The 26,596-nt window shown below is 39.5% G+C and overlaps 2 protein-coding genes across 2 annotated transcripts; both read left to right on the top strand.

Annotated features, from left to right (window-relative positions):
- Positions 1-7,665: 7,665 nt before the first annotated feature.
- On the top strand, positions 7,666-8,571 carry LOC139197663 (uncharacterized). Its single transcript, XM_070825608.1, has 3 exons — positions 7,666-8,007; positions 8,119-8,229; positions 8,362-8,571. The coding sequence occupies exons 1-3, from the start codon at positions 7,666-7,668 to the stop codon at positions 8,569-8,571; spliced, it is 663 nt and encodes a 220-aa protein (XP_070681709.1).
- A 523-nt stretch (positions 8,572-9,094) lies between these two features.
- On the top strand, positions 9,095-21,772 carry LOC103438958 (DNA replication ATP-dependent helicase/nuclease JHS1). Its single transcript, XM_029105491.2, has 34 exons — positions 9,095-9,673; positions 9,866-10,033; positions 10,118-10,327; positions 10,595-10,651; positions 10,923-11,132; positions 11,227-11,280; positions 11,364-11,425; positions 12,508-12,640; positions 12,776-12,886; positions 13,015-13,111; positions 13,267-13,349; positions 13,486-13,551; positions 13,958-14,113; positions 14,249-14,304; positions 14,426-14,483; positions 14,559-14,669; positions 14,773-14,829; positions 16,165-16,299; positions 16,410-16,655; positions 17,594-17,668; positions 17,853-17,971; positions 18,068-18,140; positions 18,235-18,339; positions 18,528-18,695; positions 18,943-19,012; positions 19,093-19,244; positions 19,652-19,729; positions 19,821-19,913; positions 19,995-20,132; positions 20,606-20,645; positions 20,737-20,810; positions 20,945-21,085; positions 21,217-21,336; positions 21,466-21,772. Exons 1-34 carry the CDS (start codon positions 9,215-9,217, stop codon positions 21,634-21,636), a joined length of 4,146 nt encoding a protein of 1,381 aa, XP_028961324.2. The 5' UTR covers positions 9,095-9,214; the 3' UTR covers positions 21,637-21,772.
- Positions 21,773-26,596: the final 4,824 nt, after the last annotated feature.

The raw sequence follows: 26,596 nt of genomic DNA, 5'->3' as shown, positions 1-26,596 counted from the left end.
TCGATTTGGCACCTGCGCCAAAGAAGGTAACAACCTATTAATTGAAATGGGAATCGGAATTGGGGGAGGTGGCTCACCACTGTGCTGCAATAAGGACTCGAAAGTAGCAGCATATTCAACAATTTCACTAGGCTTGCTCTCAGCTAGAGTGGGCATTAGGGCAGTGATTTGTCCCGTGTCATCAAATTCAACTTCTTTGGGGATGGTTGTCTCAAGTACATGCTCTTTGATGAATTCTAGATACTCCCCAGCCACTTCCTTCTCTTGAATCCTTCTTCTTGGTGTACAATTCTCTTCAGGGATTTCAACACAATCTGGAACTTGTTTTGGTGTACCAAGAATTGGGATATCACTTTGCACCTTGGGAAGGGCTTCCACAATGTCTTTTTCACTCTCTTCTTCCTTGGGAATAAAAAAACTGAGAGGAAAAGGGACATTTGGTGGAATGGGGTAAGAAAGAATTGAATTTGGAATCAACTTACCTGAGTTGGACGGCATAGGTACTCAAGGAGGCTACGGCAAGGGTTGTTCTACCCTTGCCGTGGGTGTGTCTTCTTCATCCCCCTCAATTAGCAGTTGTTTGTCCTCCCCTTGGATTTGTTTGGACGCCCTTGGTTCAACTCCAACCTCCATGGCACTTCCCAAAGTGATGGCTCCAGTAATTTCAAAATCTTCCATTGAATTTACAATGTTTGCGTTGGAGAATTCACTTTGTTCTTGAATTTATGCCATGAACTCCACAATCTGCCCAACTTGCTTCTCTAATTCATCCATCTTGTTGGCTTGATTTTCTGCTTCATGTGTCAAAGAGGTGAGTAATTGAACAATTTGGTCATTATCCATTGACGTACCTGAATTTGTTTGGGAAGATTGTGGGCGAGGCTGTGGTGGTGCATATGGCCACTGATAGAACTCCTCAGATGGCTGTGAGTATTCCTCTTGTTGTGAGCCCTACGTCAAAGAGGTTAGTACATCAAGAATTTCATCATAACTCATGGTCATACTTGAATTCGATCGGATTTGTTGTGGGGGAGGCGGTGGTGGCTGCATAGGTCTGGAATAAAACTCCTCTGCTGCCAATATCCATCTTGTTGGAATTGTTGAGGATCCCCCCACATATAATTTGAATGATCTCTCCAATTCGAATTGTAAGTGTTGGAAAACATGTTGTTGCTTGGTTGATCATAACCTTGATAACCCCAAGCATCTCCGTTTGCAGTGAATTGAGGACATTGATAAGTTGGATATCCGTGCCCATAGGACACACCACATGTAGGGACACTTTTCATTGTGGTCCTTTCGATATATTGCGTTAACTGAGAAGTAAGATTCGTTATTTGAGCTTGAAGATTAGCAATTGCCATGTCTTACTTCTCTAGTACCTAAAATCAAAGAAAGAAAACTAAATCAAATATCAAAAGTGAAATAAACAAAACAGGGTGATTAGCAATTTTGCTAATACCTGGCAACGGCGCCAAAAATTTGATGCGAAATATATAAGCACACAAATTAAACCCTCTTTTTATCAATTGTAGTAAGGAATGTAAGTAGGGATCGTTCTAGGCCGGGGATTATGAGGGATTGCTAAATCACTTAAAAACTGACTCAAAAACGTAAAAACAAAGTTTAAAACACTAAACTAGACTCAAAGAATGCAAAACTAAACTATAAAACACCAAAACAAACCAAAAGACTCAAAACAGCACCTAAACACTCAAAACTGCCTTAAAAACACAATCTGGGCAGTTTTGAACACCTAACACAAATTTGGACGAAATTAAGTTATTACTTGACTCAAGACACTTAAAAACTCAAACTAAATTGATTTCTAACTAATCTAACACTTCAAAATAAAGGGGAAATTGGTTTTGACGAAATTTAAAACAAAACAAAAACTTTGTAACTCAAAACAGATTTTAAAACGAAATTGATAAAAGTGAATGGATGGAAGGCTAGCTAAGGGGTTCTTCTCCACACATGCCACACTTGCATACAAAACGATTTCCAATTGCTTTTCGATAAACCATGAATTCCCAACACCCCAAGCTAATTAGATACGCTTAAACTAACTTTCAGATTTCCCTTAATCAATGAATTGGATGGAAAAAGCGCATCGCAACCAAATTATTCCTCAAAAGTCCCCTACATGAAAGCGCATAATAGAGATACAATTGAAGATCATTACGTTCCATGGAAATCATAAGTATTGACGAGGCATTCGTAACTATGAAAGCACATGATACTTATGCCAAGAATTTACTTAACACGATTGTGATCAACAACATTTACTACTTGTGAATATAAGTTCATAACGATTAGGTGAAAATCCCTTATATCCTAGCATTAGATTTATGCATGAAAATTAAACGTGCACTCTCAGTCAACACACACAAATCAGTTTTAATTCATGTAGATAAGCAAATTGAATTCACAACTTATGAAACGCAATTAGAAGTAATCAAATCATATAGCAAACATAGACATGGTTTCGAATCCCCCCTAGCCAAGGGGGGGTTTAAGTTTTCATACTCACAAAGCAAAGATAAATAAATTTAGACATTAAAATCAAAGATAGAAAACACCTAGAAACGCTCCAACACTCCCAAGGCTTGGGCATAGGCACGGCACCAGGTTGTTCCTTCTTTCTCATTTCTTGCAATCTGCGGCACTAAAAGGATGAGTGTGTTTGAGGGATGTATGAATGTAGAAAAATATGGTAGAGGATGGTGACTAAATGGTGCAGCAAAGGATGGTATTTATAGGCTGAAATTCGCAGCCCCTATATAGCAAAGGAAAATGATTTAAAGGCCTAATTTGTATAGGATAATAACACACAATCCTTGAAGAAAAAGGCTAAGGCTTTTAGAAACCAAGGGGGAAAGGAATAATCAGGTTTCTAGAAGTTCTAGAAAGGTTTGGGGCGTCACTTTTGTAGGACAAGGGATAAGGCCTTCTAGAAAGGTTGTTTTGTGGCTGATTTCTAGAAAAATAAGGGATAAGGTGTGGCACCTTTGTAGGAAGGGATAAGGCTTCTAGAAATCAGGTTTTAAGTCTCCAAATAGGAAAAGAAATCCCTTTTGTAGCTGAAATCTTTATGCATTAGGATTAGGAAAGCTTGTCTTGGTCAATCCTTCTTCTTCTTGGATTCCTTTTCCTTCTTTGACTTGGATTACTTCTTTGTTGCTGGAACTTAAGGCCACTTAGGTTTAACTTTCCTACTTCAAGTAAGAAACCTTGTTTGAGTAGGAATCTTCATTCTTCTAGGAATCCATCTTCAACTAGGAATCCCTCGTTGATTAGGAATCCTTCTTCAATTAGCATTTTCCTACTTCAACAAGGAAACCTTGTTCAAGTAGGAATCATCATCTTCAAGTCTTCAAATTCATCCAAACCTTTGGCTCCAAATATGTGACATTCATTCCAAGCTCCATTTTGCTCCAAAAGGCTCCAAAATGCTCCACAATGCGACACATATCAACGTTAGAGGCTAATCACAACGCGACACATGTCAACACCAGAGGCCAATCACAACACAACACGTGTCAATATCAGAATAAAGCTAGAAACTTTCTTCTATAAAAGGGGATCATTCTCCCACAATAATCCCTAATGTCATTTGTACTGAATTATTCACTAGAACTCACTAAATCAGAGCTTGAACCTATGTACTTGTGTAAACCATTCACAATGAATAAGAACTCCTCTACTCCATGGACGTAGCCAATCTAGGTAAACCACGTACATCTTGTGTTTGCTTCCCTGTCTCTGTCCATTTACATAATTATCCACACTAGTGACCGTAGCAATCTAGCGAAGGTCACAAACTTGACACTTTCTGTTGTACCAAAGTCCTCACTGATTTTGTGCATTAACATTTGGCACCATCTGTGGGAATCACACTTATTCCTACTCTCTCCAGCTCTGTCAAGCTAGTTTCCATCATTCGTACACTCTCTTTTGACCAGGCACCCCTCTCCAACATGGGGAGCGAAGAGAGCCACAGCATGCAGAACGACACCTTCCCATGCCTTGTGCGAAGCAATGAAAGAAAAAACGAAAGAAGTTTGCTCTTCAAGCTAAAGTCGAAGAGTTGGAGGCTCAGAATAACAAGATAACGATGAAGAATGAGATCCTTCAGGAGCAATATGAGAAGGTCTTTGAGATACTCCATCAGGCTAGGCATGCTCAAACACACGAGCTCATCACCCTCGTAGAAGTCAACCATCAATTGAGTGCCCCCAACACGGAAGATCACCTACCTTCGACATGGGTATTCTTGATAAGGAACGAGTTACTCATTGAATGTCGATCAATATGAAACTTCTCTCAACCGAGTTGCTTCAACCCGAAGTAGGAAAAGTGGACGAAGACACCTCCTTACAGAATGAGTGGAAGGATCGAAAGCTATTTTTCGTGACTGTCGAGACTTCCTAAAGCAACGTCGAGAAAATCTCATACACGTAAGCTCGAAGATCAATGACCCAAGGGTCTCTGAAAGACTCGATCCCTTCCCACGACGTAGGCCAGCTGCCAATCTAGGGAAGGAGCGACATGCCCCAGAGGAATATGAAGGTACATGAGACTCGGAAGTATTCTGGCAGACTCAGCCTAGAAGTCAGTACGGTGAGTCCAAGGAAAAATCACACATTCTTGATCAAACTTTCCTACTTCCAAGAGGCAATGGAGATTTACTAAAGAAAACTCCAATGGTACACGACTCCATTCAGGACCCCCTTGTCCTATAGCTCCTTAAGGAAGTAAACAAGTTGAAAGCTTAACGTCAGGTCGAAAAACCTGACTGGAACCAACCCAGGCTTAGCCCTCTTACAAGGAGAATCCTTGACACCCCCTTTAAGCGATGACAAAGTAGAAACTCGGCTTACAGCTCTATACTGGAAGGGAGGACCCGATTGAACACCTTAACCTCTTTAAGTCCACCATGGCATATCGGATGCACATCGATGAAGAACGATGTCTTCTCTTCCCCTCCACCCTCTCTAGTGGAGCTCTAAACTGGTATTGCCGTCTTCCACTTGAGAAAGTAGACTTATTTGAGGAATTGAGGAAATTGTTTGTCTTTCAACACATCTTCCAGAAAAATCGCCTGCATTTTGCAGATAACTTGTACATTATTCACCAAAAGCCAGACGAGTCACTACGAAAGTATGCCAGCCACTTCAGCCATAAGTATTCTCGCTACGTTGAGGCAGATGACAAAACTGCCTTCAAGGCCTTCACGACATGTCTACGTGATTGTTTCTTCAAGTACATGATCAATGCCAACACTTGGAAGACTTACTCTGAGGTGATGGCACATGCTTATAACCATGCCTCCGTTAAGGCAAGGACATATCAAGGGAAACCCTCTACAGCCACCCCTTATCAGCAAGTAGGGAGTGAAAACCGGATCCAACCAAATGAGAAGACCTCAACCTTCCAAACGGCAGCGGCGCCTCCCAATACCTTACTTAATGTTTCGCTAAGTCAACAAACATATTAATCTCAGGGCAAAAAGAAAGATTTCCATCATCACCAGTCTCATTTTACTAAAAAGACTAAAGGGCACTATCGCGATAACCAAGGGTATCGCCACGATAATGCCCGCCCCCAGGTAGTCAACACAGTGGGCCAAGCACGTGTCAAGACAGGCCCTACCCCGAGGTATGAGACATACACACCTTTAAACGTCACATGCGTGGCCATTTACCCCAACATAGCACACTTGATACCGAAGCCAAAACTGAGGCAGCTGGATTACAAGTCCATGAAGAACACGGGCACGTTTACTGCTACCACGAGCATAATAGCCATGACGGCGAAAAATATATCACCCTTCGTGATCATATTGAAGCTTTGGCACGTGAAGGAAAAATTGATCAATTCCTCATTCACCCTCCAAGGGATAACCGTAACCAACACCAAGTGAATGTAATATATTCCATAAGCGGCGGCACACCCATATCTGAATCTTCCAACAGGGCCATGAAAAATAATGAATGGACTTTGAGGCCTGGCCACCAAGTGTTTCACGTGGAAGACATCAGGGGAGGCAAATATCAAAAACCAAACTAGGATCCAATATGTTTCTACCCTGAGGAAGAAAGAGGTATTATCTACCCTCACAACGACCTACTGATCGTGGAAGCTCACATAGCCAACTTTGACGTACGACGAATCTTGGTAGACACGAGGGCTTTGATTAATATCATGTTTGTTGAAGCTTTCAAGGCACTTAATGTAGCTGAACACTTGCTCGATCACTCTATTTCTCCTCTGATAAGCTTCTCCAATGATATCGTGCAACCTTTAGGGAGCATACACTTACCCTTCACCATTGGTACATGCCCCTACACAGCTACCATTACCACTAACTTTCTGGTGGTTGACTGCCCAACGGCATACAATGTCATTTTTGGGTGCATAGGCATCAATGATCTCAAGGCCATGGTATCCACACATATGTTGTTAATGAAATTTCCAACCCCCTATGGCAACGATTACATCAGAGGAGATCAACTTAGTGCACGATCATGTTACAACACTTCAGTCAAGCAACAACACCTGTCTGTGCCCAAGGAAACCCTTTCTATACATGACCAAGTCATAAAGACCAGCCTGGACGAAGCCAACTTGGATCTTCATGGTGGCAACAGTCAACCCGACGATCCTCGAGATAACTCTTTCACCCAGCAAGCACAACCTGTTGAAGAGTTGGAGAAGGTCTCTTTCTCAAAAGATTATCCGGATCGCATGGTGAAGATTGGCACCACCTTATCACTACCCCTTTTGATTGGCATTGATCGCTTTTTTGCAAGAGAACACTGAGGTCTTCACCTGGTCATACGAGGACATGCCAGGCATCTCTTCCGATATCATCTGTCATCGCTTGAGTATTGACCCCAAGACCAAGCCGGTGAGACAGAAAAGAAGATCTTATGACGTTGAACGATACGAGGCAATGAAGGCAGAAGTTGAAAAACTCAAAAGCATATGCTTCGTCCATGAAGTCAATTATCCAACGTGGGTAGCAAATGTGGTCATTGTTAAGGAAAATCTGACCAAGGAAAGTCTCTTGCTTCAAAAGATCTTATGGAGAATGTGTGTCGACTACACTGACTTAAACAAAGGATGCCTGAAAGATAGCTTTCCCCTTCCTCTCATCGATAGACTCGTAAACTCTATAGCAGGGTGTGACCTCTTGAGCTTCATGAATGCTTACTCAGGGTACAACCAAATCCTCATGAACCCTCCGAACCAAGAATACACGACCTTCACTACTGATAGAGGACTATATTGCTATAAAGTCATGCCATTCAGCCTAAAGAATGCAAGGGTGTTCGCTGAATAGATTGGGAAGAGCATAGAAGTTTATGTTGATGATATGCTAGTCAAGAGCAAACATGCTGACCAGCACATCACCAACCTATCTGAGACCTTCACCATCATGAAGAGGTATCAAATGAGGTTGAACCCCAACAAATGCGCCTTTGGCATGGGCTTTGGAAAATTCTTGGGCTTTATGATTAGCTAACGAGGTATTGAAGCTAACCTCGAGAAGATCAAAGCAATCATTGACATGAAAGAACCAATAACTTCAAAAGATATCGAGAGCCTTACTAGCAATATGACACCTTTGACCAGGTTCATCTCTAAGGCCACAGACAAATGCGCTCACTTTTCAAAGCACTTAAGGGAAGTAAAAAGTACATTACATGGACTGATGAATGTGCTGAAGCATTCAAGAACCTCAAGGAGTACATGAGCAAAGCCCCTCTGCTCTCCAAACCTGAAGTTGGTGACACCCTCATTGTTTATATGTCTATCTCGGCCTCAGTAGTCAGTTCTGTTCTCATTCGAATGGATGGTAGTATTGAACAATTTGTCTACTATGCTAGCAAGGCTCTACAAGATGCAGAGACACAGTACTCCAACATTGAGAAGCTAGCTCTAGCATTAGTCATGTCTACTCGGAAACTTCGCCCCTATTTCCAAGCACACTTCATCATCGTACTTACCAATCACCCCCTTCGATAAATAATTCAAAGTCCTGATACTTCGGGGTGAATGATCAAATGGGCGATAGCACTAAGTGAGTTTGACATCTCCTACCAACCAAAGCCAGCTAAGAAAGGCCAAGCAGTTGCAGATTTCATCGTCGAATTCACTTATCCTGTTGACGTTGCTTCCACACCTAAAACAGTGGCTCCATTCCCTCCGGAAGCTCGGAAGGTAGAACCAACATTCCCAGTATGGACTCTATATGTTGATGGCTCAACCAACCAATAAGGCTGTGGAACAGGACTAGTCCTGACTACCCTCGACAAAATGGCAATGGAGTATGCTCTTCGTTTCAAATTCAAGGTATCAAACAATGAGGTCGAGTATAAAGCCCTTCTAGCTGGCTTACGATTGGCCAAACACCTTGGGGTTAAACAAATTGATATCTTCAGTGACTCCCAATTAGTGGTCAACCAGGTCACGAACAACTTTGATGCTAATGATAGCTCTATGGCATCATATCTTGTGCAAACACAAATTTTGCTCAAGCACTTCCACTACCAGATCACCTAAGTTCCTCGAGCGGCAAACAGTCATGCAGATACTTTGGCTCGCCTCGGCAGTGGAAGGCAAGATTGGGAGAAAAATTCATGTCGAATTATTGGCAGCACCAAGCACCATGGTCGTGGAAGTATGCAACTTACAACAGGGGGATAGTTGGAGATGAACCAATAATCTCAACAGAATTCATGCTTTACTTTAATTATTATTTATATGCATGTGTTGCTTAAATAATCTCTACATAGTCAAAGTATTTTCTTCACCAACTTTGTAATCATAGAATGTTTGATTTATTTTAATCTTAGTCTAGATGTTTTTAATTGAAAACTTGCTTGGGTTTAGGAGAAAAGTATGTTGAAAAACGATTATAAATAAATAATTGCGGTTATCCACCTGCCATAACCTGTGACCATCTTTAGTCATTTATCTCCACAAATCATTTGGGCTCTCATTGAGGCCGGGTCTCTATTCATCTTCACCCGAAAAGCCCAACCACACCCACTTTACATTTTTCATTTTGGAGCCGTACGTTAATTTTGGCGGGAAAATCACAGATCAGGAGAAAGCGAAATCCAAAACCCCCAAATCTCCAATCGCACTCCGAGAACTGAACCAGCAGGCCAGGAACTGGAAAAGCTACCTCACCATTGCTCCAATGGCTCCGAGAAAGAAACCCATTTCTTCCAACACGACGTCGTCTAAGAAATCCAACTCGAAAGCTCAGCCGCAGCCCTCCAAGTTCGGCATCCAACATTTTTTTGAGCGCCACACCCAGAACTCCCAGAAACCCAAAGAGGTCGCCGCTTCTTCCCCTCCTCAGAACCCTAAAACCCTAGCCGCCACCGTCTCCCCCACCGTTGCTCCAGTACAATCGGTTCCAAAGATCCGAAAGCCTGCACAGATTGATGCGGGCAATGCGGTTTTAGCTTTGGTGAATGATGAAATTCAGTCGATTTCGCAATTGGGGAATAAGAATAGCATGTCGAAGTACACACCGCCGGAGAATGTGATGGCGGCCGGAATTGGTGGTGATAAGGAGAATGTTGACGATGAGGCCTCGCCGGAGATTTCAAAGTCTAAGTCTTTAAAGCGCTTCAAGTTTTCACCTGGAATGGTAAATTCTTAGCTTCAATTTCTCACAGAAATAATTTTATTTTCATTTCTGTATTGTTTCTTATTGAAAGATAATTTCTTTATGCCACAATTGATGGAAATGCTTGTGTTTTAATTGTGAAACTTCGAGCAATGCTGATTTTATGGTATTTATTCGTGTAATTTGATTTTGGGAGTTTCGATACGGTGATAGTTGATTAAGCAGAGCCAAGATGACGGAGGTGATGAGGTAACATGGAGGATATCTCCGGTAAATGAAAGACTCCAAGCTGTTTCAAAACGCATGCCGGAGATTATTAGAGTGTTGGCTGACTCTTCAAGGCTTAAATCTTTAAGCATTAGTCAGTGCTCGCAAAACAAGGCATGTTTATTTTTTAGTTTTCTCTTCATTTCCTTCTTTTTTGTTTGTATTGTTGTCAGTGATTAATCAATGATAAATGTACAGACTTCTCCTGTTAAAGCTGTAACGGTTGAGAAGTGGATTCCCTCACCGACACCGAATACTTCTGATAGATCGTTGGTATCCCTGAATAGGGTTGGTGTAAAAAGAGTTAAACCAGAACAGGATATGGATAGTAATGTAGCTTTTTCAGGAATAGATAGTAGGCAGAGTCCATTCCGAACTCCACCTTCTCTACCGTACTGTCATGATAAGGTAACTGTGCTTTCAAACTGACCCAGCGTAATTATTTATGATGTTGTCTGAACTTTTAAATTCATGGAAATGGTGAAAGCAAGAAACAAGAAGAAGAAATTTGTTCTGCTGTTTTGTTTACATCAGTCTTTTCCTATTTAATCTTTTCTCTGTCTGTACATTACAATCAATAGATAAAAAGAACATTCTTTTGATATCCTTTTTCTGTCTGCTAAGTAGAGGGTGTGGAATCATCTTTTTCTGATTGACGCTGTAACTGCAATGCAGCTTGCTAATGCATGTAATGGAGTTTCAGATCAGCCGGGGTTGAGGCAGCATAAAAAGGTTTGGATCAATAAAATTATCTACTTGGACCAAGTTTGGACCATGCTATCATACTTAAGATAAATCAATAGTTATGATCTGTATTCTTTTTCCTGGTTCAACTAAATAGATTATCTCGTCAGTTATGTTTATAAAAAGCAATTAATCAGTTCATTTTCTAATCTGCAAGTTCGCTTGGACTTGACCTGTGTGGCTGGTTTGTGTCAATTTTATCTTCTCAAGCCGTGGTGCTAATTAGAAATTCTTTTGGCGTATTTTTCTATTCTATTAGGCATTGCTTGAACTCTTAGATCAAGTGGAAGATGTTATTTCTGTTGAAGATTCAGTGTCTAGTGATGTGGAGGAATCTCCATTTCAAGTTGAAGATAAAAAAAGCAAGAGAATGCCTATCAGTTTGGATCACACAGTTAAAAGAGTAGAGACAGCTCTAACAGGAAAGGTTCTTCGGAAATCTTCATATTGTAGTTTTCTTGTATTGGAGGTATGGATTACTAGTTTAGTTTCTCTTTTAGAAAGAATAGTGGATTTCTTTAAAATTGGTTAGCAACTTTTTTTGTTGTTGCTTTCTGCTATAGGTATCTGAGAAGTGTGGAGATGCTGATTCATCTGGTGATCAATGCCTGTTTAAGGTTTCTAGTAAGCAAAATCTTAAATTTTTACTTTTGTTCTGTAGATTAGTAATGCTAATATAGATTATCCCATTGATTTGCAGGTTATAAGGTTACTAAATGAGCAAAGTGGAGAAGAGCGCTCTGTATATTTACGAGATGAGTGGTAAATTCAGGATTTTCTTGTTTTGTAGCACTTTAATACTTTATTGGTTCTTTGGAAATTATTTTCCAGTAATGTGGCATAATACAACAATTTCTTACAAGTATTATTTAGAGTGGTTATTTTTCCCCAAAATAGAAATGCACATTCTATGCGATTTAAGCTTGTTCCTGCTTGATAGGGAACTTTTACTAGTATTAACTAATTCCTCGAGATGGCTCTTCATGGTTTTTTGTGGCCTCATCTTTATAGCCATTTCCACCCCTATCATTTATGACTTGACTGTGATTAGAACTCTTCTGTAAACTTAAGGTACCAAGGTTCAGATTCTTGCTTGATTTATTGATCATCGGAGGGTCAAATTTGTAATAATGTTAAGTGGAGGAGGCCTCACATTTGTTTAAATATATTTGTATATTATCTGCAACAGATTATTGTCTGCATTGCCCAATTACTCTCCCGATATTTTGAGAAGGCAAGGTTGAGTTGGGTGAACCTGGCCTCTTGTGTAATTATTATTTGAGAAGCATTGTGCTCTTTTATTTTTTGGATTTTGGGTGGGTGGGGGTGGAAGAAGGCAAAAACTTTATGTGTGTCGGCTGTAATTTGGGTGGTTTGACTATAGAAAATTGGTACAATTATTGAAGATAGGCTAGGGGATGAGGTGTCATCTTAATGGTCCTTAGTTTCCTCCCTTTTTAGGATCATTCCTTATAATATTCTTCATCTCGATTGCATGCAGGAGCTGTGAGTTAATCTTAGTTTTGACTATTTGCAGTCAAAGTTTGTATTTTAATTTGGATATAATAGGCTATGTTTGTGTATTTTTGGCCTAGATTGTGGACCTCTGGTGAAATCAAATTATTTAACTTTACGCCCTCCCCCTCCTCCTTTATCCGGGCTTGGGACCATAATGTCTTTGTTTTCTTCATTAAATATTAGTGTCTTAGAGATTTGTACATTTGGGGTGAAATTGAATGCTCTTGGTTTGACAGCAAAACTAGTACATTAAAATTCAAATTCTTCTTGATTTCAAAATATGATTTTTAATAATGTCGTTCTCCTATTCTCCATTATTTTCTCAGGTTGTACAGTGTCATTGCTCCTGGAGATACTGTCAATGTTATTGGCGAATTTGATAACCAAGGACAGTGTCATGTGGATCGTCACAATAATTTTATAATTGTTCATCCAGATGTTTTGGTGTCTGGAACTAGGGTACTACTTCTTGCTTGTTCATTTATCCTTCACATGTTATTGACATTGTTTTTGTTATGATTTCTCTGATATTTTGTCATTAGTTTTGTAGTTATCGTTGCCCTACTTGATCCTAATAATTTGAAACACTTTTAGGTTACAGCTAGCTTCATTTGCCCTAGGCGAACTGTCCTGGATGAAAGACTAAAATCCAATGAGCATTCAACTGCAGCACTAAGTGGTACAATATTGCATCGAGTTTTTGAGGTATCAAAACCACCCTATGACCTTGTAAATTTTTTAATGTATATGGAGTGTGTCATGCATCTTTTTCCCATGAAATAATTTGTAATATTTGCTCATCTATATCGTGTGAAATTTCTTTGTTTCTGTAGGCTGGACTTATGAAGGAGATACCTACAGTAACTTTCTTGGAGGAATGCACAAGAACGGTGCTCCAGAAAAACCTTGAGAACTTGTATGCTTGTGGAGGTTAGAATTTTTTAAATTTTACTTTGAAATAATTTCTAATTTCTATGTCATCATCATTCAGGTTAATTTGAGTGGGACTAGTTTTCCTAATGTTTCATCAGTCAGTTTTATGGATCCTAGTCAAGCTTCTCTTCCCTTTCATGTGAACTTTGCAGTGAACGAAAATGATATGTACAAAACATTGATCGAGGCTGTCCCCAAAATATTGAATTGGGTTAACCTCTTCAAAAATTCCCAGGTGCGCCCATTTTGTTTATATTGATTTTTTTTTCTTTCTATTTTCACAATTCAGGTGAAGAATTGTTTGACATTTTGCACCTTAAAGCAACAATAGAGAGTAGGGCTATATTCTGAGGCTAATGGTATTGTGGCAGGGTTCAAAAGCTCCTTCTGTTGATTTTGGATCTGACATTGGGGTGAAAAAGGTCAAATTATCTGAGGCAAGGCATCACACTTGGTCTATTTGTGGATAATTGGTTGTTCTATGTTATAAATTTCTTGCATCCGTAGATGTGTTTTCAATTTATCTACCACTTTAAAGATCATTTACATGGGATTCATGCGCCATACCCTTTATCTGGAAGCCTGCATGAATTGGTAGCTTCGTGAGTTTGAAAGTTGACTGGTTTTCCTATTACTGCAAAGTATTTTTCATTGCATGCACCCTCCTGAGTTTGAAAATTGTCTTCTACATGTATCTGCCAATCGAAGGCATACATGGTTAGATGAAGTTTGTGTTTGTAAAAATGGTCCTAGTTTTCAATTGTATGTTATGTGCTATTCCATAAGTCACATGTACTCATTTCAGGAACAATAGGTCATCTCTGAACTATGTCTATTCTGTAGGTAATTGATATTGAGGAGATGGCCTGGGCTCCAAAATATGGTCTGAAAGGCCAGATTGATGCTTCTGTCAGAGTGGAAGTTGAATCTAACAGTGGTGAATCTCATGAAAAGGTCATACCTTTAGAGTTCAAAAGTGGGAAAGTACCAAAGGGACAGGCAAGAATAGTCTTTACTAGTTCACTGAAACTTGTCTAGAATGATATTAAACTTGAGTCATGTTTAACATTGTATTAACTTATGTAACTTAAAGTTTCTCTTTTGAATTTTGGGTCATGGTTGTTATATGTGCAGTCGTCTATGGAGCATAGTGCCCAAGTGATCTTATACACTCTCCTCATGTCGGAGAGGTACTTATAGTTTTATTCATCTCTATTTTTTTTGGCTTCCATGGGGCCAGGCCTTTGTACAAGTCCATATTGATATCTTTTGAGAAAACTTTATTTAATTTGCTGTGTCTCTTGTATTCAGGTACCAGAAGCATGTCGATACTGGTCTCCTATGTTATCTGCAGTCAGATCAGACACAGGTAGTCCGGAATGCACCTGCATCATGTATTTATGTAGACTTAAATGAATTTATCTTGATACAATAAATAAAACAGGGGATTGTTGCTAGAAGATCTGACCTAGTTGGTCTAATCATGCGACGTAATGAACTTGCAAATGATATCCTCAAGGCATCACAAACACAAGTACTGCCCCCAATGTTACAGGTATGACGGTTGTTGTAGTATGAACATAAAAAAAATTTCAGAGAACTCTTTACTGGGCAGATATTTTAGATTCTTTCTGGTTTTGTTCTTGTTCGTGCTGTAGTGTCAGAGCATTTGTGGAAGTTGCCGCCATCTAAATGTTTGTACTGTCTATCACAAGGTATTTTCTATTTATTCTTGTAATGTTTTGTCAAAGCGTGGATAGTCATTGCTAATTAGGAGAGCAAACAAATTGTTACTTCATAAATTGTTCAAGTTTGGCTCATATTCATTAATTTGAATTTTGAGCTAAAACCAATATTTATTTCTTCTGATCTTAGTTATCTTCAGCTTCTAATCTTGTGGCCCTTTCTCTCCCTCTGAGTGTGTATATATATAGATTGGTTTCTGTTTGGTTTAACTGACAAAAGAAAAGATGATTAATGAGATCTTTCAAACTTTTGCCTACCCTTGTCAGCAGAAATGCCACATTGATTTTACTTTTAATTGGGACTCTTAAAAGCACTTTCCTTTTTGGGTAGTGCTATCCACACACCCATTTTTACTTCTCAAACACCCTTCTCAATTTTCGGCCGTTGGATCAAATGAATTGAAGAAGATCAATGGTCGAAGATTAACAAGGGTGCGTGGGAGGTAAAAATGGGTGCGTGAATTTCCTTTTTAAGTAGGTAGTAAACCACCATGTTTCTATTCTTTTTTCTCAGTTTTTTGTATGATTTCAGGTACTATGTACTTGATTATTCAAAATCTTAATATACTGCATACAATCTGTAGATCAATTTTGTCATGTGATGTTTACATGACTGATTAGTAACCCTAACTACATGTCTTAGTATTATTTGAATCCTTGAAATCTCCATGTGATCAGTAAAATGTTGCAACCTTTCCTGTTGACTTTTTTGCGCCCCCTGCCATTGACAACATTACAATTATTTTGTTCTTTAGGCCTCTCAAGAAATTGACTGATGGAGAACCTTAGTTCTACTTTATGTTTCAGTGCTACCCTTGACAATCATCGACATAACCAATCTTCAATGTTGATGGGAATGGAAACTATTTTAATCCCGTTGCCATCGAGAAATTCCTGCAACACTTTCTATATCAGATCAGCTATAAGCTACTAAGAATAAGTAAATATAGCCTTCATTCAGTTTGTAATTCAAAAGATTGTAAATAGAAAGATCACTAGATCTAGCTTCCTTTAATTGGAATTTATAATTACTAACGCCAACCCTTGCAACATATGACCGAGGGACCTATCTCCAATTTTACAGAGTTTCCACATCCCTCATGACCCATGTAAAATATTAAGTTTAAAACTAGGTTTGCCATGAAAAAAGTTGCATTGTCACACAGGAAACCCAAATATAAGCAAGATATTCATTACTATAATACTATTCATACTTTAAGAAGTGTTATATCATTATTCATTACTATAATTCTATTCATACTTTAAGAAGTGTTATATCATTGGTCATCATCTTTAATTCAACAGGTACATGGTGGAAGCACAGAGAGCAGCGGATTGGCAGATTTGTTTGATTCAAATACTCAGTACCTAACAATTGCTCATGGTGTTTTCTTAAGGCTGTGGGATGGGTTGATTGATTTGGAAGCTAAAGAGATGCAGGTGCAATTTTGAATTCACTGATTGCAAAGTGTATAAATGTCTAACTCCTAAGATTAGTTTATTTGATATGCTAACGTCTTTTCTCTTGTTTGAAAATTTATCTGTTTCAGCTTGTAAAGAATGAAATTTGGCGGTCGCATAGCTCCAATAGTGATTATGCCGCTGGTTGCCTTTCTTTTATTGTTCTTGATGGTGATTCTCCATCTTCGGCATCCGGAAAAGATAGCAGATTTGTTTATCGTTTTTTGCGTAAGAGTTTTCCTTCTCTCAATGGGAGGACATCTGATATAGATTTTTCAAGCGCCAGTTCTTCAAGAAAAGATATAGATTGCACACTAAAATGTGGTGACTTTGTGGTATGTTTTACTTTCATAATGTGGTTTTTGGTAGTTCACATGGAAGCTGATTGTTTGTACTAGTTTAACATAAAATTCTTACAGTAGCTGTGGATTTTATGTACTTGAAGTTGTTTCCATGGAAATATCTAAAGAACATGTAATGTTCATGATTCATTAATCAAGAATCTTTTTCTCTATGACGTACATTTTTTATTCATGACTGTTTATTGCTCTATGGATTTAGATATGTAAGATGTTCAGATATTTTGTTAAGATGTCCAGGCTAAGTAGTTACACGTGATTGTGTTTTATGGTGACCTGTTCTTTTGATATTTGATAACATAACAACAATTATTGGGTATTGACTCGAGATATAATAAACATTAACAATGTTACAACAAAATTCTAGCTATGAAATCAATGTGATACATTTCATATGTTTGAGTGTTTCTTGGTACATAATTACATATGCAGGCACTTCTTGTAAATCTATCACTGTCTAGTATATACTTCAACAAAAAGGAAAATTCAAAGCCTCTTCTGCCCTCATTTCCTTCTCTCACCCAGTCTCTGGAGTTTTTCATTGCTTTAGAAAAAAAATATCAAATATAAGTTGGAAACAAAACTATCAAACAGTAATAAAAATCTTTTTGAAATTTATGCCTGTTTGAATTCTTTTTCTTTCTTGGATGGCATTTCTTGTTGTGCACACTAATATTGCAATACTTGTTTAGCTTTCCAGTGACCAGTCATTCCCTAAGAACTTAATCAAGTTAATAAAGTAATCAATTAATTATATTAATGTTCAAGGGTTCCAAGAAGTTGCACTTGTGCATGCATGCATGCTTCTTGTATATGCAAGCTAGTGGTGAGTGTGATTGTGTTTCCCCTGGTACGCTTTTTCTTTTATCCTCACTAACAATTTATTAATCACTGGTTATATGTTTATTGTTTAGATACTTAGCAGCGAATCTGGTAATCTACCTGTTGCAAGCGGAATCATAACGGATATAAGTCAATCCCATGTTTCTGTAAGGATAATATCTGCCATGTTTCCTGTTCATCTGTACTACTGTAAGCCCAAATCTGGTGTATTAGTGCTTACCTGACCTTTAAGCGGATGTGCTAATATAGCTGATGAATGCTACAGTGGAAAATCTAAACTTAATGATCAAATCAATTTTGTAAATTCTAATATTTTCTGCAAAACTCTAGGTTTCTTTCTCTAAGCACTTACGACTTCCTTGGAGCAATCCTTCAGAGGCAAGTGATCTCCTTCAGGAGGTCTGGCGTGTTGACAAAGATGATTTTGTGACATCATTTTCAGTAATGAGGTACTACACTCCTTAACCATTCTGAGAAATTTCCATATCCAAACTTTTAGAATACTTCTCTGATCCTGTCTAAGTTCATGCTTCTTGTTGCTGAAGGTTTAACCTTGTTCAACTTTTTCTTCAAAGTACACAAGCTGCTCACCTTAGAAAGATGATTGTTGACCTAGAAGTAAGTTTTAGTGAATTGTTTTCTATCTAATTCACAGTCTTTTGTTAATTCTAACTTGCTTTTCTGTTGTTCTACATTTGTGGATTCTTTTTAGGCTCCTAGGTTTGATAATGGGTCTCCACTCAGCCAGGATCCAGCAATATCCTATGTCTGGTCCCAGAGAAATTTAAATGATGATCAGCGTCGAGCCATTCTTAAGGTTTTCTATACATCTACCATTTTTCCATAATACTTATCGTTTCGATCTTGCGCACTGGGTACGACCTACGATGACTTATCGTTTCGATCTTCCCACAGAAAGTCTGTATCCTGAGGCTAAAATTGTTTGACACTAATCTTCCAGTTATCTATTGAATATGGACATTTACTAATTCAACAAATATCCAGATACTTACAGCAAAGGACTACGCTCTTATACTAGGAATGCCTGGAACGGGCAAGACATCCACCATGGTGCATGCTGTGAAAGCCCTGTTGATTAGAGGTTCATCCATTTTGCTTACGTCCTACACAAACTCCGCTGTTGATAATCTACTTGTCAAATTAAAGGCTGAGGTCATATCTCTATTTCACATCCATTGATAAGCATGTTTTTTCTATCATTATTATTTGTTCTTGTTCATAGCAATTTTTTCCACCACTCAATTTAAAGGGCTGCAGTTACCGTCCACCATTGGGCACAAAGTTGATGTCTCTTTTTGTTCTGTATTTGTGGGTGTATAGTTTACCCATTCTGAGTGACATATCTTCTGTGAAACACTCCTTTGGGTTTTTTTTTTGTATTGAATTTAAAGCATGGCAGGATATTGATTTTATACGCATTGGAAGACATGAAGCTGTGCATGAAGAAATTCGAGGCCATTGCTTCTCAGGTCAGATTTTATACTATTGAGAGAATTTTCTTCAGTATCTCACTTAATTCTCAACATTTTAACGGTGGTTTCTGTGACAGAGATGAACATTCAAAATGTGGAAGGCATTAAGTTAATATTAGACCAAGTCAAGGTGGTTGCCGTTACATGCTTGGGGATCACCAGCCCCTTGCTTGCCAATAAGAGATTTGATGTATGCATCATGGATGAAGCTGGACAGACCACCCTTCCAGTACGTACACTTTCTGATGGATATCTTGACCTGCAGTTATTGTTTATGTAACTAGAGGCAGATGTATATTAAGCTATAACATGGAGAAAGTTAGCAAATAGGTGGTGAAGACCAAATTGTAGAACTTAATGATTTGGTAATTAATTCCTTGTCAGTGGTTAAGTTGAACTCATCAAATTATCCTTCCCTGATGTTATGTCATGTTGCAAGTATAGATTTATAATAAAGTAAAAAATCTATCTAATGTTGTTTTGTGTGTTAAATTAGTTGGAATTGCGCTTAGATGGGTTGAATTTATATTCTCTCTTTTAGGATTTTGTTTAGCTTTAAGTGAAGGTTGAAGTCGCTTGTTTATCCAGAACCTTATCAAAGGCAGTGGATTCATGAGCAATTTTCTGTTGTAACAGGTATCTCTTGGGCCTCTGATGTTTGCTTCAAAGTTTGTCCTGGTTGGCGATCATTATCAGTTACCTCCTCTGGTCAAGGTGTATATCATTGCATGCCTGTAGGGTTCTAATTGGTTGTTACGCTCTGATCTGTGGCTTAATGAAATGCCCTATGCTTTTTTATTTCCAGAGTACGGAGGCTAGAGAAAATGGAATGGGGGTAAGCTTGTTTTGTAGGCTTTCAGAAGCGCATCCTCAGGCAATTTCAGCCTTGCAAAGCCAGGTTATTATATTCATTTGCTATTGTATATAAATTTTGGCACTCTTCTGTAGAAGTGATATTTACCAAACTGTTTGCATCCAGTACCGTATGTGTCGAGGCATTATGGAACTGTCAAATGCCTTGATATATGGTGATCGATTGCGATGTGGCTCTCCTGAAATAGAAAATGCCAAACTCAAGGTTTCAAGTTCAATACCTCATTCATTTTGGATACAGGAGGTAAGAGCAATTTTCAAAGGAATCCCATATTTCTATTGAAATGTATAAGTTTATTCATGATGTGCACTTGCGTAAAGAAGTATACCTATATCCTTGTTCGTTCTACTCATAAGCGGTAATAGTAGATACATTTGATATCAAAATTCCCATTCAGTTTATAGCATCTTTCTTCCGGATAAATCCATACAGGTTATCTTCCGTATCTTGTTGTGGGCATTGGAAACTATTAATATATCATGTAAAAGAATTATGACTTGATGTTCATTACTACAACCGGTTAGCATGTTTAAAAACATAGATTGTGCTTAGGGAAAAACAATTTCCAATTTGGTTGAATTCATGATGATATGATTTTGTCACAGATTGGATTCAAGTGATTCACATTTTATGGCTTGTTGAAAACTTGTGCAATGAAATTGTGGTTTTGTTCCAACTTTGATGCATTTTTTGTGTGTTTTAAAACTTGGTTGCAGGTTATAAACCCAAGCAAGCCAGTTATATTTATTAATACAGGTTTGTTGAAGTACTATTATATGTTTTACATAATCTGTTCTTCTATATAAGCAGTGTTGGTTGTTTAATATAATCACTTTTCGGAATGTAGATTCTTTACCTGCTTTTGAGGCAAAGGATCACAAGATTGTGAGTAACCCGACGGAAGCTAACATAATTGTACAGGTTAGATCTTCGCTTGAATATATATGTATACACACATAATGCAATCATCCTTTTTCCCCAAGAAAACATGTTTCTGATCTGATGCAAACCGTTGAAGTAGCTTGTGTTAGCTAAAAATTTCATTTTGCTTTTAGGTTGTGGAGGGACTAGTCAAGAGTGGAATAAAGGGGGAAGATATTGGTGTCATTACGCCATATAACTCCCAGGCAGAGATCATCCGGCTTGCCCTCAGCCGCCTGACCTCTGTTGAGATACATACCATTGACAAATACCAGGTCTGGGTGAAGGATTTCATTTTCTATGCCAATGTTATTGTTTTCTTTATCTAACTATTCGTTTCTTTGAAAGCAGAAGGATGACATGACATGGTTATATCTAATTTCAATTGTCCTTGTTTTTTATCCAGGGAAGAGACAAGGATTGTATACTAGTGTCCTTCGTTAGGTCAACGGAAAATCCCACGAATTGCTCCTCCTCGCTGCTTGGAGACTGGCATAGGATTAATGTAGCTCTCACTCGTGCCAAGGTAAGAATCACATCAGTTTGGCCTTCGCATTCGATCATGTTCTGATCTGAATTTGGAGATTTTCTTATGTTGTCAGAGTGACCAAACTGAGTAACATGTTTTTCGTTTTATTTTGGTTTGCTTCTGTAGAAAAAGTTGGTAATGGTTGGATCGTGCAAAACCCTATCGAATGTTGTGCTGTTGAAGCTTCTTATCGAGCAAGTTGAACAACAGTCGGGCATCTTAAATGTATCGAACAAGGATATTAAGTTTAAAAGAGAGTTAAAGGGATGCTCTCAGGCTCAGGCTCAGGCCAGATAGATGATTGATTGTAAACTTTCCATCCTGTCCGTCCAGTTTTGGTTAGTGGCTGTACATATGCTGCTGATGTATCTGTAGTAACCTTGAAAGTTGTACATATAGAAACGTCACTCTCCCTCTGAGGCATTTTTTTCAAGATTTAGAATTATAGGCCACTCGACGCCTCCATGATTGCTCAAACTGCCCGTGAATATGCTCGGAAACCACCTCTCGAGTTGCTGACATTCTAAATTTCAAAAACTTGGGGTAAAACCCTCGTATTTCTCTCCAGCATCGGCACGAAAATGATCTTGTCAAATTCTTTTTGTGTTCTAGTCACGTATATGACACATATCCCTCAAGCACAACATACTCATTTGAAATCTTTTTTTTTTTGAAAAGAAACGAAAGAATTTTATAAAACGAAAGAATTACAAAAAAGAAAAAATAAACCCCGTGGAAAAGATATCCACCTGGAGCTAGAAGAGAACTAGCAAGGACCCCTAAAGAAAACTAATTGAACAGAGGAAAAGCTAGACCAAATCAAATAACGGCTGCTAACAAATCCCTAAAAATAGAAGAGAAATTGTAATCTCTAAACTCCACTGAAACCGAAGCCCAAAGGGCTGCCCAGTGTTTTACTCTATCCCAAAGCTCCTCCACCCCCACTCCCTTGTAATCCTCAAAGACTCTTTTATTACGCTTCAACCAAATGTTCCAGAAGAGGGCCATCAACAGAGATCCCCACAAAGTTTTGGCTTTCCTCCCTTTCCCTAGGCCTTCGAACTTAATGCTTAGAAGCTCAAAACATCCCTTTGGGGTGACCCAACTTGCTCCGGCTTCCTTAAGCAATTTCCACCAGAGTTGAATGCTATACGGACAATGGAGGAAAATATGGTTGACGCTTTCCTCCCCAGATTTGCACAAAGTGCACCAATGGGGGGAGAAGCAAGCAAAAGGCATTCGTCTTTGGATTTGATCACAAGTATTAACCTTCCCGAGCGCCACTAGTCACACAAGGATTTTGACTTTTGGAGGCACTTTTGCTTTCCATATCTGAGCGAAAGGGGGAAATTGATGCATAACATCATTGTTGCAAAGGAAAGAGTTATAGGATTTGCAAGTGAACTGGCCAGAACCTTCTAAATTCCATCTTCTCCTGTCTTCTCTAGAATGGCACAGCCGTACGGACTCCACCTTCTGCAGTAAACCAGCCACCTCTTCAATCTCCGACTCTCTTAGGTTTCTCCTAAACTCTAAATTCCAGCTGACCGGCTGTAAAGAAGAAGCTATCAAATTGGAAATACTTTGGTTTTTTGTCCTTGATAAAGAAAATATTCTAGGGAATTGGTCCTTCAACGGACCGCCCTCCAACCAACCATCATTTTAGAATCTCAGCCTCTCTCCGTTACCAACCACGAATTTGCATGAGTGAAGAAAGGGAGGGTAACCAGCCGAGATGTCAGTCCAGGGACACCTGCTCGAGCCTCGACTCGGACAATTAGCATCCCAACCATTTGCCACCAAACTGTACTTGCTCTTTATCACCCTATGCCAAAGAGAGTTTGATTCGCGCGGGAATCTCCACAGCCACTTGGCTAATAAGGCGGCATTTCGATTTCTCAAATTTCCCAGACCAAGGCCACCTTCCTCCTTGCTTTTACACACTTTCTCCCACTTGACCAAGTGAAACTTCTTTCCTTCCTCAACCCCTTCCCAAAGGAACCCTTTCATTAGCTTTTCCAGTCTCCCAATGACCCCGCGTGGTGCTTTGAATAGGGACATGTAGTATATGGGCAGGGATCCCAGGACAGCTTGGATCAATGTTAATCTTCCGCCTCTAGATAAAAAAGCTTTCTTCCAACCCTGAAGTCTCAATTCCACCTTCTCTACCACCGGGTCCCAGAACTTAATAGATTTTGGCTTACCTCCGAGGGGAAGACCCAAGTATTTCATTGGCCAGCTACCCACCTCACAACCCCAAGAACTTGCTAGCCTTGTAATTTTCTCACCATCAGAATTAATTCCCACCAAGGAACATTTTGCTTTGTTAATCTTCAAACCTGAAACCTTGCCAAAAATTTGCAGCAGAAGTAATAAATTATTCCAAGCCTCCTCATGCCCTGCCAAGAAAAAGATGGTATCATCCGCAAATTGAAGATGAGAAATCTCCACGTTATCTTGCCCAACACGCAGCCCTTGGATCAAATGGTTCTCTTGAGCCTTCTCAATCAATCTGCTCAGCACGTCTACCACTAGGGTGAACAAGAACGGAGACAAATGGTCACCTTGTCTCAGTCCTCTTGAAGCTTTGAATTTTCCCCTAGGTCTCCCATTAATCAAAACTGAGAAATTAGCCGTGCTTATGCAACCAAGCACCCATTTTCTCCATCTATACCCGAATCCCTTTCTCAGTAATAATTCTTCCAAGAATCTCCAATCGACGTGGTCATAAGCTTTTTCGAAATCGATCTTAAAAACCAAACCCTCCTCCTTCTTCCGCCTCACCTCTTCGACCACCTCGTTTGCTACGAGGACAGCGTCCAAAATTTGTCTATCTTTAACAAAAGCTCCTTGAGATTGGGAAATTGTACTGCCCATGACATTCTTTAGTCTTGTAGCAAGGACTTTCGCCACTACCTTGTAAAGACTGGTAACTAAGCTTATAGGCCTATAGTCCCTCAAGTTCACAGAATCTGCCTTTTTCGGGATTAGGCAAATATAAGTTTCATTTGTTACTGCGTTTATAATCCCATTTTCGAAGAACTCTTCCAACACTTTCAAGATATCCGCCTTCAAAATATCCCAACAACTTTGGAACATTTGCAAAGAGAAGCCATCCGGGCCAGGGGACTTATCATTCCCGCAATCGAAAACGGCTTTTTTGACTTCGGCTTCCTCGAACGGCCGTTCAAGCCAAGCTGCCTCGTTGGCATTAATTGGACACCAATTAATGCCATCCAGCCCCCAGCACTCCTCTTCGTTGCTACTGAACAGAGACTTGAAAAAATGAATGATTTCGTTTTCAATCTCCTCTACCCCTTCTACCATTCTACCATCTTCCGCTTCCAATCTCTCTATAAAATTTCTCTTCCTTCTCCCACTTGCTACCTTATGGAAAAATCTAGTGTTGCCATCCCCATCTTTGGCCCACTCCACTTTGCTTCTCTGTCTCCACTTTACTTCTTCCTTCCAAGCCAAATCATCCACTAGGAAGCGGGTCTCTTCCCTCTTTCTTTTTAAGTCCGGGTCTAGACCTTCCCTTCCTTCTTTAAAGTCAATTTCCTCTAATTTGGCATGGGCTTCCTTGAGGTTTCTCTCCGTGTCTCCAAAGACCTCCTTGCTCCAAGATTGCAACTTCTTTTTAATAATTTTTAGCTTACTGGAAAATTTGTAACCCTCCCAACCTTCGACTATCGCAGAAAGCCACCACTCTTTGAGATTGTTTCTAAAGTCTGGATGTTGTAGCCATGAATTCTCAAACCTGAAAGGGCCTGGCCCCCACGTCACCTTGCTGGTATCTAATTCGATTGGGCAATGATCAGATGTTACCCTTACCAGAGCCTTTTGCCTTGCATGTGGAAACGACTCCTCCCAACCACCAGAGAATAAGAATCTGTCTAATCTTCGACAAACTGTTTCTTCTCGAAAATTAGACCAAGTGAACTGAGCGTTGAGCAGATCTGGGTCAATGAGTTCAGAGTCCTGGATAAACTGGTTAAAAATCCTCATACTTGCAGTGGATCTTCCCCCATTTGACTTCTCGTTTTCGAATCTCACCACATTAAAATATCCCCCCACACACCATCTTGGACCACAAAGACCATAAAGGCCAGCTAGTTCTTCCCAGAAATCTTGTCTCTCCCTATATTTGCAAGGGCCATAGACCCCTGAGAGCCACCATTCCAAACCGTTCGACTCTCTAATTTTGATGGAAACTGAGAACACTCCTACTAGAGACTCGACTACTGAGATATGTTTAGTGTTCCACATTACAACTATGCCCCCAGAACTTCCTCGAGCAGGGGCGAAAACCCATTCTTTAAATCTGCTTCCCCACACACTTGCCACTAGCTTTCTATCAATTGTGGCCGTTTTTGTTTCTTGTAAAATGATGATATCAGCCCGTGCTCGGCGGAAATAGTCCTTCAAAAGAACCATTTTCCTTCTGCTACCCAAACCTCTAATATTCCAGCTAATTATCTTCATTTAAATTGATCAAACCCCTTTTGCTCTTCCTTTTCTCTCCTCTTCCCACCCGCACCCCTGAGCTTTTACCGAGGAATAAGGATTTTTTTAGTGGCAGCAACGAAATCTTCATGTTTGACAAAAATTCACTAGATCGTCCAGTAGCCTCCCATTTGTCAGAGACTCGGCCGGACCTTTTCCTCCTGCTATATTTAAGCACCTTGTTGTTGTCGTCATTTTCCTTGGTTTGATTTTGTTCGACTACCTCAAGATCTTGTCTTTTATCCCGTAGGGTACCCTCCTCTTCATTTGCCGAAATCATTTCCTTGTCTCCATCGGAGAATAGATTCTGCAGTATACCTTCGCCACTGTCAATTGGATCGAAATTAGCCTTTTCATCTTGGGACGAATCCCCGAGCTCAACTTCAGATTCAGAAACCTGAGACCAATCCTCTTCCTCAGCAAGGTAATCGAAATCCACAGTTGGAAAAAAGTTTGTTGAGGAAATATTACCGATGACCGGTTCCATCCTCTCTGCGACTGATGTTACACAATGAGGATTGAGACCCAATAACTCCTCCATCTCTTCGTCCTGATCTGAATCGTCATCAAGGGATAGAAGATTACAAGCACCGATTTTCTTTGGCATATCTTCCTCATTGAAGTTCAGCCGCGATCCGAACTCTTTTGGATAAACAAGTTTAAACCTTTTCGGTACATTGGCTAAGTCTCCGAATTTCGCAATAAATTTCAGATTACTGCAAATTATAGTGGCTTCGATTCCCTTCTTGTG

Source organism: Malus domestica, chromosome 07, assembly GCF_042453785.1.
Source record: "Malus domestica chromosome 07, GDT2T_hap1".
Lineage (NCBI taxonomy): Eukaryota > Viridiplantae > Streptophyta > Magnoliopsida > Rosales > Rosaceae > Malus > Malus domestica.
Note: the sequence above shows the minus strand (reverse complement) of the source record. Positions and strands in the feature narration are given on the sequence as shown.

Excerpts from the sequence above, each read along its gene's own strand:
- LOC139197663 (XM_070825608.1), top strand. The coding sequence starts at position 7,666 with ATGCGCTCACTTTTCAAAGCACTTAAGGGAAGTAAAAAGTACATTACA. Across the intron at positions 8,008-8,118 it reads TCCAAGCACACTTCATCATC|CCAGCTAAGAAAGGCCAAGC; the intron begins GTACTTACCAAT and ends TACCAACCAAAG. Across the intron at positions 8,230-8,361 it reads TCCCTCCGGAAGCTCGGAAG|GTATCAAACAATGAGGTCGA; the intron begins GTAGAACCAACA and ends TTCAAATTCAAG.
- LOC103438958 (XM_029105491.2), top strand. The coding sequence starts at position 9,215 with ATGGCTCCGAGAAAGAAACCCATTTCTTCCAACACGACGTCGTCTAAG. Across the intron at positions 12,887-13,014 it reads TATTGCATCGAGTTTTTGAG|GCTGGACTTATGAAGGAGAT; the intron begins GTATCAAAACCA and ends TTGTTTCTGTAG. Across the intron at positions 19,914-19,994 it reads TTTCAGCCTTGCAAAGCCAG|TACCGTATGTGTCGAGGCAT; the intron begins GTTATTATATTC and ends GTTTGCATCCAG.